We start from the raw sequence: 12,341 nt of genomic DNA on the forward strand, positions 1-12,341 counted from the left end.
TCTTGGCAGCTCTAGTTTTTGTCAGAGTTGTAGCTCCTACCTTAACCCATGAAACTGCAAAAACAATCCGAAAAGGGTGTAGTGGCAGAAGCAGTAATCTGATAAAGACCACCCTCCACCACAAACTTGAATCTGATAAGAAAAAGTTCCCTGAAGTGCGTGTCGAGGTGTGAGAACTTTTACATTCATTTAAACAGCCTCGATATTCAGTCAAAATGTGGGAGTTTGTATGAGAGTTGCTATCAGTTGGATGGAGTTTGGATATATTCTAAGAATAGATTGGTTGAAAAAACAACCAATCTAGTTAGTGAAACTATTTTGTTCAGATTAAACAATGTAATGATCAAAATCTGAGCAGGCTCCTGGTTACAGTTGTAACATTAGTAGTTAGTAGTATTGTTTTTTGATGTGCAATTACCATTGCCAGCGGCGTCAGTTGTAAGACATGGACTTTCAATCATAAGAATGTTGGTTCAAGACCCACTTTTGAATTTTGAAAGTTGCCATAATACTTAAGAAGTATTTTGGCTAATGTGACTAATTTGTTTTGTATAGTACAAATATAGATTGGGTAAAAACACTGCGAAATTAAGGTTTATGGTTGGTTTAGCCAAAAGATTGGCTGAACACATAAGAAATATAACATAAAAAATTTATTATACAAGCCAATCATTAACAATTTCAAAGGAACTTAAATGGGGGGAGAAAAACAAGAAAAACAATTGCAAAAAATCTGTTTATATTACTAACCGTAGTTCTGCACTTCACCAGTAGGTGGTAACATGTTCACATAAAGCTTCATGAACTGTGGGGATCATTGAAGCAATTCGGCAAAACGTTCAATGCTTCATGAGGCCTCATCTCAAGAAAATTGTCAATTTTCCTTAAATATTGCTCACAAACTCGTCTAAATCTGTGATAGTGAGCACTTCTCCTTTGCTGAGATAACCCACCCCACCTCACTGGTGTAATATTTAGAGATGCTGATTAGAAACCATGACTAGTGCACAGGTATTCCTTAGACAGCCCTGGTGATATTGTGTTTGTGGAAAAGGTTTTAGATCTTTGAGTTCATCTCATAAAAATGGGAGCAAAACCAAAAGTGCATTTAAATTTATGTGTAGTTTACGTGTGGGTCCTCACTAGGGCTCAGAGTTCTTGGAACTTCTTTCCCAAAAATGTCATATTGCCCACAATAATTGCTAAAAAGGGGTGGCTTGAATTATTTTTTCCTCTCTCTTCTCACTCCTGCTGTGCATCTTCCTTGTTAAACTAGCTGGTACTTTTGTAAGTACTTGAATTTTTATTTCTATTTTTGAGAATTTAATGAGCTGCTCTTTGATGTAAATTACCAACTCGCTACAGTTGCAATGAGTATGCATAATAACAAATGTAAAAGAATTTTTAAAATGTTATAAAAAATTATTCCAGATGCACAGCATGAAACATCAGAAAAATACTGACAATTGGTGTGAGTTAGTTTCTGAGTGATTAGTAACTAAAGTTCTCTTAATAAATAAAATCAGATGGAAGCAGAGGTAGTTTAACATGCAGTCACCATTAGCAGTGCAATTCTAAAATAATAATTAAAAAACGTTCCTATGTAACTTGAGAGAATCGCCTGTTACACCAAATTATCCTAAAAACACTGAAGCTGCTTTAATGAAAAAGAAACAAAGCACAGTCATGTTGTAAATAAAACCGAATTCTGTTCAGGATTACCATATGATTTTTGTAAATAGATTCAATTTTAAAAACTGGTCATTGCTTATTTTATGTTATTAAACACAAAATATCTGTTCTACATCCTTTGCACAGATGGTTCCACTTGGTTGGTCTGCAACTGATAGCATTTCATTTGAACATGTTTTTCGGCAAATATATTTTTGGATATAATTTCATGTTTTCCATGTATAATCATTATTTTAGATAAACAGAACAAATAAATAAATTCAGCCAAATCCTTTTTGAAAAGAAACACTTTATCATCTCTGAAACCTTTTTGAATGATCCAGGGAAGGAAACTAAGGCTAAGGGTTGTACAGTATACATACAGTGCTTTAGATAAAGGAAAAAGTAAATGATCAAACCATCCATCTGGTGATGTGCCTGCTGCATTCTGCTGTCACTGGAGAGACACAAATTAGTCCAGATGTGCATAGAGAGAGATAAAGTTCAATTGAATAGGTATTCTATTTTAAATTATAATTGTGAACACAATTAAAAATCATCTGATAATGTTGAGTTGATACAATGTTTACAGGATGTATTAATATTATCTAAAACTATGATTCCATTGATTGTTGTTATCTGGGAGATTTTTAGTTCAATTCAATTTTGCTTATATATATAGCGCCAATTCACAACACATGTCATCTCAAGAAACTTTACAATTCAACCAGATCATACAGTCAGATTGATTCACAGTTTTCCATCTAAGGAAAACCAGTTGACAGCACCAACTTATTGACTCGAAGGCAATCCCTCACACTAAGCATGCTTGTAGGGACAGTGGAGAGGAAAAACTCCCTTTTAACAGAAGGAAACCTCCAGTAGAACGAGGCTCAGCCTGAGCAGCCATCTGCTGAGATCAACTGGGGTTTGAGGAGACAGAAGCAGAGATACAAAAGGCAACTGTCAACCAGCTGAACATCTGGCCCCATCCAGGAGTCACACACTTTTACACGAGTGGTGTGGTGTTTTTAGTCACTGTGCTGTATGAGCACAGAAGTAAAGAGCAGAATCTCTCTTTGTCAAATACCTAATGCTGGTGGATGGTGTGCAGTGCTATTTGATACATCAAATTAAATTGTCTTGCAAAGGATGACGAATATTCCTTCCACGGCCCTGAATGTCTTCAATCAATTATCATCGTTTGTCGTTTTCAGTGACATGTTCTTTGTCTATGCCAAATCCATTGACAATACAGGATATCTTACAGTTTCTCCAGGCTTTTTCACCACAGCTGACTGTTTCAGTGTGATTTGTCTCCAGGCTCCTGTAATAGTGACTGCAACGAATAATCTCTAGGCTGTGAGGTTTGCCATCCCAAATGAATTCAAACCCTCTGATCCTGGTTAATTTTTTTTTTTTTGACTAAGCCCATTCCCATGTATCCTGCCACAATATTTTGATGACTTAAAAAGCCCTTCTTCTATGGCCTTAAATATAAGATGTGTTTTTAAACTATTTACATATATTAATTCTTTACGAAGAAAATTACTTAAATAACTTTGCAAAGTAACATTGCAGAACAAATGCTAAAGAGTGGCTGGTGTGCTTATTTTCCCATATCAAATGCCTTTGTGCCATCAATGATTAAAAAGATATAAAAAAAAATTTGAAAAATATTTATAACTACTCAAGACAAAACAAGCAGCTAATACAGCTGCATCCATCAAATATACCAACAGTAACTGGACATTTTACAGTTAAGCACTTTAATCTGGTGTAGTCAAGAAAACTAGAGCACAACAGCCTGCCATTAAACCTGACTGAGCTAGATTAGTATGTTTTAGCCATTCAAGAAGGAGAGTTAAATAAAAAAATAAAAATTTGTTCAACAATCCCCCAGCTGTTGATGGCGGCACTAAAATATCTAACCGGAAATGTTGATTTCATTACAGAGTTCTTATCTCCCTAGAGTTGTTTTTTTTTTTTTCCTGTTACTTAGAGCTGGAGTTTTTAGGAAACATGCATACTGAAGCAGTGTAAGGACTGTGTTGCCTGAAGGGAATGGGATGTGACAGATTAATGACACAAATCATATTTCCCCATGTTGCATAGGCCATTTGGTTGGATGGGTTATGATCTTCAGTGAGATACCAACACAATATAATTGTTTTATTCTTTATCAATCAGAATTTTATTAGCTAATCAATGGTGTTTAAACAGACTCAAAGTTGCTATAGACAGATTTTTGTTTTGTTTTGTTCAACTTTTTTATTTCTTTTTACTGTGGCCGGATAAGATAAAGTAAAAAGGTATCAAAAAATTGCCATCTAAATAATACATTGCCAGTAACCTTACATCACCTCTCTTCTGTGCACCCAGAAATCACACTAGTGATGCAAGTGACTCCTTTGATTAGAAAAAGGAGGATCCACCTCACTACTTGGAACTATTCACTAAGTTGTTATAGATATATTTAATGCCTTCCATTAGACAGATGTGGTTTACAGCTCTTATGAAAAAAAAATGCAGTTAAAACTGTTCACAAAAAGCCAGGTTTGGTTTACAAATCATAATATCAAAAACCATCCTTGGAAAAACTTATGTTACACTTGATCTCAATATTAAGACAACACAGCTTAAATCCATTTGATAAGTCCTCTTTTATTTTTCTACAATCTCTTGCATTGTTAATTATCTTTTGCCCGTTGTCATTGCTCTACATAACCTACATCTTAATAATTTAGTACAGAGAATTTCATATTTAAATTACAGATTTTTGTTGTTAGAATAGAGATTTAAATGCATGCCTAAGTCAAAATAACTCTAGTTAGGTGGAGAGAGCTATTCCCTTAATAGGCCTGGATTTACTCTGCAACTTTACGGAGGATGGAATATCTGTGATATACGACTGAAGAAAAAATAAAATCTTTAGCCATTTTCTTCCACTTCTGGGTTACTGACCCCTCAGGCTATAAAATGCTTATATTTACTACTAATCAGTTTATGTGAAAGTACTGCAGATTAGATTGAATTAAATAAATGTTTTTGGGGGACATTTCTCCACTGTGTTCCATTCTGCAAGAAATTTACTTTTATGACTCTTCTCGCATTTTATATAGAAATAATTGTTAGTTCTTTTTTCTTGTGATAAAGTATAAGAGTATTTTACTACTTGGCTTTGATCAGTTATAACTAGTAATATCATTAACAGTTTTCTGTAATGTATGCCAGGAAAAAAAGCTATTCTGACTACTGTAAAAAAAAATATATGTTAGATATTAGCAGCTTAGGGAAATAATACTAAACATGAAAAAAATAATTGATGGCTTCATGATTTCTTTTTTTAATGCACCATAGAGCCGTTAATGGCACTACAGCAATAAGGTTCTGGGCTCAAATCGCAGCCTGGGGTGTTTCTAAATGAAGTCTACATGCTAAATCTATTGATACTTTAGGTTTTAAGCTATTTTTGCCTACTTCCAAAGTTCAAAATCATGAATGTTAGATTATTTGGCTACTCTAAAATGCCCTGCATGTGACCATGTATGTGCATCTGTTCTGTGAGATTCTGTGTAGTTTTGGCAATCTGTCCAATGTGTCCACTGCCCTGTTGCCAGATAACTGCTGGAAATAGGCACCAGCCCCCAACCATTACCCTTTGACTGTGTGAGACTATGGTCCCCATTAAGCCTATGCTTTCCTCTCTGGACAAAAGCTGAAAAGATAATCCACACAAGACGTCACTGCACATCGCTGCAGAGACCAGTTTACCACTGCTGGGTTCAGACTCTGAAAAGATCCTCAGCAAAGATACCTTTGGATATAAACGGGTGGAAAGTAAGACAGAGATTTTTGCTTCTTTTATTTATTTTTTTACAAAGCTAAAGCTATTAGAAGAGGATTTAATATAAGCAACTCATCATGAGCGTAAAGCAGCCCTGCATCTTCCTCAAGGGAGCAGGAAATAAGAGAAAAGTAAGTCTGTGAGATCTAATGATTTAACAGTAAATAGTGACTGATACAATGTTTTGTTTTCTGATATTTTCCAATGTATTCTGATCTTTAATAATATCAGTGCATAAGACTTAAGCAAAAAGTAAATTCAGTTTTAATCACTGGCTAATTATCTGTATTACCACAGTTGTTATAGCAGCAAAATGTTTGTGACATTTCATTTACAGTACGAAAGAAACATTCTCCTATAGAGTAAAAGCAAAAGCACTAACCTTATAACTTCTGAATATTTATGGCCACTCAGATGCCTCCTGTTTAAAACCTGAGTTAAATAAAAGCATTCTTAATATTTTTCATGCAAAAAAAAAACATAACGTTGTAGTTTAACTTTGATGTGCACCATTTAATCTGAGACAAAGCAGAAACAAATTCACTTTAATTGGCAAATTTGAATTTGAATTCAGTTTTCCATTTCTCCATCATAATGAGCAGTTCTCGGAGAAAAAAAAAAAAAAAAAAACAGAGAAAGGATGTGGGGAAAAAATTTAGCATTTTTATCTATGGATTTTTTTATTTCAAAAATGTGTTTCTCTGACAAAAATCTTTATTTGCTCAACAGACAAGAGCTCTTACAAAGGAAGAGCTCGAAGGTAATATAAATTATTTTTTTAGATGGATTATTTGAGATGAAGTTAAGCTTTCATACTTAAAAATAAAAAAAAAATCTCTATTTCTGTGTGTCATGTAGAGCTCCATGAAGCTTTTATAGAGTTTGATAAAGATAAGGATGGCTTCATCACCTGCAAGGACTTGGGGAACCTGATGAGAACCATGGGCTACATGCCGACTGAGATGGAGCTGATCGAGCTGAGCCAAACTATTAACATGAACCGTGAGTACTGCTTATTAAACAAGACTAAATAAAACAAAACTAAAATGAATGAGAAGTTTATCTCTGGTTAAATGGAATAGGTTTAATTAAAAAATATTGTAGACTGCTACAGCTGTTTTTTAAAAGAAGAATATTGTCCGTTGTAGCATTTCCTTATTTTTCTTTAGAAATTCTCAATAAAATAATAAGAAAAAAATAGAAAAATTCCACCGTCAAAATTCTCACAGCAACCGTAAAACTATTAAATGGAGTTATTCTGTTTAACATGTGTTTGTTTTATACTTTTACATTTATTTACTTAGCATAAAAGATGCTGTCAACCTTTAGAAGCATCTTTCATTCTGGAATGAGCTGATTAGTTTTGTTATCTTACTGTTTTGTCGGCATAGTGGGAGGACGGGTAGACTTTGAAGATTTTGTGGAGCTTATGACACCCAAGCTTCTAGATGAAACTGCTGGGATGATTGGGTTAAAAGAACTCAAAGATGCTTTCAAAGAGGTGAGCTAATAGTATTTCTTTTTCTTTCTGTGTTTAATATGACCCCGCCGCCCTTGTTGATATCAAATACACTTACTAAAAAATGATCAAATATATCATCTTTTTTTGTAGTTTGATATCGATGGCGATGGATCTATCTCATCTGAAGAGCTGAGACTTGCTATGATAAAGCTGTTAGGTGAACAGACAAGTAAGAAAGAAATAGAGGAAGTGGTCAAAGAAGTAGACAACAATGGAGATGGAAAAGTTGACTTTGAGGGTAAGTAATAAAAAGACACAGTAAAAAGTAAAATGTCATCCTTATGTAACTATCTGGTGTCAGATGTTAGGTTGGAGGATTGTTTTATGGGTTTGCATAGTCAATGCATTATAAAGTACTACAATATTGCATTAGTTGTTATGTAATATGGGATTATAATTAACCTTTTTTAATAATAAGCAGCAATCTGTTTGCTTCTATTTCTATAAAGCCTCCTTTTTTGCCAAACTCCATTTTGATAATTTCTAATAACCTAAATCTGGCTTTTCTGTAATAAAAAAGCAGCATATTACATTCAAAAGGATGAATTTATACTGTTATACATAATAAGGTGTTTTCAGCTGAATTTGTTTAACTTTTCACAAAGTGTTTTGAGTTTACTGTCTTACTAAATATTGCTCTGATAAAATAAAAGTATTCAGAATTAAGCTGGGTACAGATAGGTTTGGCTGACTTGATTTATTCTTAGGTGACCTCATTTGATTTGATTTTCTTTCAGCTAAGTGGACAAAAATGTAATTTATTTAAGCAGACTTGCATTGAGTTTCATTAAGTGGGCTTGAGCTAAATATACACGAGCTGATCTAATCAGAGGGTTTTAAAGTGAGATGAACTGACTTGTATTGAGTGTACATAAGCTATCCTTTTAACTACATAATGCGATTGAAACTGATTTGGTTTTTATCTTTGCTGACTTTAACTGAGCTGTTTTAAATTACATTGAGGTGACCTGAACTAAATAATGGGATAAATTATTTGTTGTTATCTAGTACTACAACAAAATTAATTATTTGAACAAATAGAAAATATTTAAATTGAATTGCGTTAAATTAAAATAATTTGAAACCAAATTAATTTAGTAAATTTGATTTGATTTGGTTCTGTCTGCCTTAGGTTAAGCTGAGTTGAGCTGTCGTGAATTAATTTTGAGTTAGGATGAGTTAAATTGAGCTGAGCTAAGCGGGGTGGAGCTCAGAGACTAATATATTTATGTTTCTTTTTAGTTTTCTGAGCACCTTAAAAACTAAAAAATAAGCTTAAAGGTGCCGGTTTATTTATTGTTACCAAGGTAAACATAACAATCTAGAATCAGTCCTAATTCTCCTTTTCTAAACTGAACGACCTACTTTATGTCTTTCAGGTGAGTTAGATAAATAATCTGTTGCTGATTTTCTCCCCAGAGTTTGTGATAATGATGTCAAAGAAATGAGGACAACTAAATGAAGGCAGAAGAGGATCCATATTGTTTTAAGTTCTTTTCTGACTCAATATTTTTTTTGTAAATAAGCTATCTACCTACACAGACAGTATGTAAATTTATATTATAACAAAGTTCTTTTTTTGTGAAAAAAACGATGAGTATAAGCGTCAAGGAGCAGTCCTTAATAAAAAGCAAAAAACAAAATAACATTTTCTGATGTAAAATTCCATATTTTTGTCAATGTTGGCAAATCTCCACCTTAAGTTCTCTGGAAGCCTTCATTAGATTATCAGTTTATGTCACCTGCTAAAAAAAAAGCCATTCAATTATCCCCGACCATAAAAAAGTATACTACTGAGAAATGGCCCACCATGACAGTTGTTATGTCATGCAATCAATAAATAAATTGTTAAGAAAGTATTTTTTGACCAGTAGATGAGTCTTTGTGTTGCACCTTGCGCCTTGAATAACAAGCTATTTGAGTCATTGTTAATTTTATGATAAAGGTGGAGGGAAGCCAGAGCAAGTGCACCTTATTAAAGTAAATATTTTGATAAGAGGATGGTGCAAAGGCACTGCATGTACTACCAATGATATGAAAATCCCTTTCCATGCAGTTCCCCTGACTTTACTTTTTATTTTAATTTGGGATGAATATGGATGAAAAAATGTGCCATGATAAGAGTGCTGTTTTTGTGTGACTTATTTTTGTCCTCGTCAGAGAATTGAATTTCAATTAACTTTTGGATATAATGTTTATATTAATGACACAATATGTACTTCCTGATGTGTGGATATGGGCTGCATTGTGGAGTACTTTGTAGCACTGTTACCTTGCAGCAAGATATTTCTGAGTCCGATTCCCAGGGTCTATCTACATCAGGGGTCTCAAACCAGTTCCAGAAAGGGCCGTGTGGCACACCAGACTGAGATTCATCTCATCAAGTCATCATTTTCAGATTGGACTCACCTAATGAGATGACTGGAGTCTGGTGTGCTATTGCTTGGTTGGAAAGAAAACCTGCAGCCACACGGCCCTTTCTGGAACCGGTTTGAGACCCCTGGTCTACATGGAGGTTGCATGTTCTCCCCGTGCATGCATTGGTTCTCTTTGTGCACTTTGGCTGGATTGTTCCCAGCAGAAGCCCCTCTCTCATAAAGGGCAGCATCTTCAGTCAGTATATCTTCTTGGAGCTGCATCTAGTTTAATGACATCTGCCTTCTTAGCATCACTGTAACCTTGAACTGGAACACCAGGTGTCTCTTTGGTGACACCTGGAGGACAATCTTCACAGCAAACAGTCATTGATCCTCAATGTTTCTGTCAAGCTCAGAAACAAAACAGAGTCTTCTTCATTTTTCTTTTTGTATAGTTTCTGAAAATTTGAGTTTGTTTATTTCAACATTAAATTAATTTTATCTTCAAGATAAATAGTATGAAACTAAAATCCAATGATTGTGTCCCATAGTGGTCTATAAACACTTTTGATCAAGTATTAGTTTTAAGACATATGTTGAATTAGTAGCATTTTTTATGAAGCATATCATGTTAGTATTTCAACTGGAGATTTTTGTATTTTTTTTAATTAGATAGAAAGTAGATTATCAAAGAATTACACCTACATAAGGACAAAAAAGAGCCACTAGTTAACCTGATAGTCAAGTTTCTGGACTGTTAGAGGAAGCCAGAATACCCAGAGACCTAAAGGATGAACAGGGAAAAAATTCAAACCCAGGACCTTTTTGCTGCTTGGCACCAGTGCAACAAAATGTACAGCTGTGCTGCTGCCGTTTAAAATATATTGAATCCAAGTAAAGCATTGTGTAAATTCTGTGATACCACAAATAAAAAAGTTTCACGTCTCTATATTTTTTTGTTTTTTTGCAGGAGATTGAGAAATCTGATTAATAAATATCTACACTACATATATGCATGTGTGTGTGTGTATTTATAGTCAGTGTGTAGAGGGCAGGCACAAAACTGATTAGTGAAATTCATAAGTAATACGCATCAACCAATACATACATGTAAATTTCCTGCTAAACATTAATCTAAATAAATCACAGGCTTATACTCCCCACGTTAATCCGAGCTCAACAAATATGACTGGTCGGGTATCAAGTTTAAATGACAGATTGCTTGTGGATATAGTGGATTTTTCTTTTCTCCCCAACCACTTTTTTGCAGATTTTTTTTGCAATATGAAGGGAATACTTAATAAAGGTCATCAGTTCTGTTAATTAAATGGATATCATAATTAAAATATTTAGTTTAATATTTCATTTGTGAAACATGGATGCAATTAGTGTCCTACAAACATTTCTGCATAAAATCTATCAAAAAAATTTGACCTTTTGTTTCCGGCAAGGGAGTCTTACAATTTGCAACCATTAATGTAATTGTTTTTGTTTTTTTTATATACCTGACTTGTAAATAGTTTTACTTCCCATTGTTCCTCCTCTGCACTGTATAAAACAGAGACAAATGAGTTATAAATCATGAAGCAACATATATACGACCACATGTCAACAATCTCAGGACTAATCTGCATCTCTGGGGTGGGATTAGTTCCAGTTCTGTAATCCTCGACATGGGACCCTCAGATGAACAGATGGCAGATAAGATAAAAATCACCGACTAATTCTCATCAACTGTCAACAAAAAAAATAGTAACACCAACAGAATAAATAGGTAAGAACTTTTAATATAATTTTGTTATTTATTACCAATCAATGTTTCCAGTAAATTAAACAGCTTGCATAAGCTTTTACTTAACACAGTATTAAAAGATATCAGGAAAATGAAAATTTTAATAAAATAAAATAAATGTTAGTATCTTCTCTTATGGATATTTTGCATTCTGGGTTTTCAAAAAGATCGAAATTACCTGATTCTTTTTCCTGTCATGTTACATCCAAAAATAAATATAGTGTCTTATTGCTTCCATCCATCCGTTTTCTATGCCCTTAATCCTGTTAGGGTCATGGGGGGGTAGATCTTATCTCTAGTGATCTGAGTGTAAGAGACAGAGCCCAGGTCGTTCAACAGTTCAATCACTGGGGTAACAAACACATAGAATAAAGCATGCATATACTCCTATGGCCCGCTTAGCGTCATCAGTTCTGTAGTTTAATCTAAAATGCATGTTTTCTGACTTTGGAAACTGGATTACCTGAAGCAAACCCAGACATTGACAGTGACAGAAGTGTCTGTATTTGTTCAATGCCAGAAAACAGTTTTTTTTCTCTCTTTTAAAGGATTTCTGTCTCTTGGACTATGAACTCTCTGACCACAACCTATTGAACCACCAATTTTATCCAATTAAAAATCATTTTTGCTTTCATCAGATCATATGTGATCACAGAAGAAATTATGTTTCTTGCAGTAATGAACCAGACTAGTGTTCTATAATTCTATACTAACATATTTGCTAATATCTCTGATATTCCTATGATCCCAAACACAGAGACAGATTGTTTTACCATAGAATACTTTCACAGGTGTGTCTCCAGTTAAATCAAATGTTATGGGTATACTTATTACATATTCTAAGCGTTTCCAAATTATTTCAAGGTTTAGTCATCTTAGTTTAATCATATTTTCTCCTAATTTTTCCTTCTGTTTTCAAGTTTATTTATACAACTATGTTAAATCTGTTTTATCTATTTTTGTTGGTTCATTTTTCATATCAAACAAGACGTATCAACATATATCATGTAATTGTTTTCTCTAAATTTCACTGTATAGGAAAGCTGTAACAAAAACAAACTTGCTAAGTGAAATTGCAAAGAGGGCAAAGACAATAAGTTAGTGGTGCACAGAGGTCTGTTATAAGGAAAAGACAGAACAGTATACTTTGGC

At 33.9% G+C, this 12,341-nt stretch overlaps 1 protein-coding gene across 2 annotated transcripts; it reads left to right on the top strand.

The window, feature by feature from the left end:
• The first annotated feature begins 5,382 nt into the window (after positions 1-5,382).
• On the top strand, positions 5,383-10,404 carry cabp5b (calcium binding protein 5b). 2 transcript variants are annotated; one of them, XM_038282250.1, is made up of 6 exons: positions 5,383-5,649; positions 6,248-6,278; positions 6,377-6,520; positions 6,910-7,019; positions 7,131-7,278; positions 10,368-10,404. In XM_038282250.1, exons 1-6 carry the CDS (start codon positions 5,596-5,598, stop codon positions 10,373-10,375), a joined length of 495 nt encoding a protein of 164 aa, XP_038138178.1. In that variant the 5' UTR covers positions 5,383-5,595; the 3' UTR covers positions 10,376-10,404. The 2 variants fall into 2 exon arrangements, with proteins under 2 accessions (XP_038138178.1, XP_038138177.1); XM_038282249.1 differs by lacking the exon at positions 10,368-10,404 and adding an exon at positions 8,460-8,833 and having other exon boundaries at positions 5,386-5,649.
• The last annotated feature ends 1,937 nt before the right edge of the window (positions 10,405-12,341 follow it).

This window comes from Cyprinodon tularosa, unplaced genomic scaffold (assembly GCF_016077235.1).
Source record: "Cyprinodon tularosa strain WSP-4 unplaced genomic scaffold, ASM1607723v1 ctg181, whole genome shotgun sequence".
NCBI classification, from domain to species: Eukaryota; Metazoa; Chordata; class Actinopteri; order Cyprinodontiformes; family Cyprinodontidae; genus Cyprinodon; species Cyprinodon tularosa.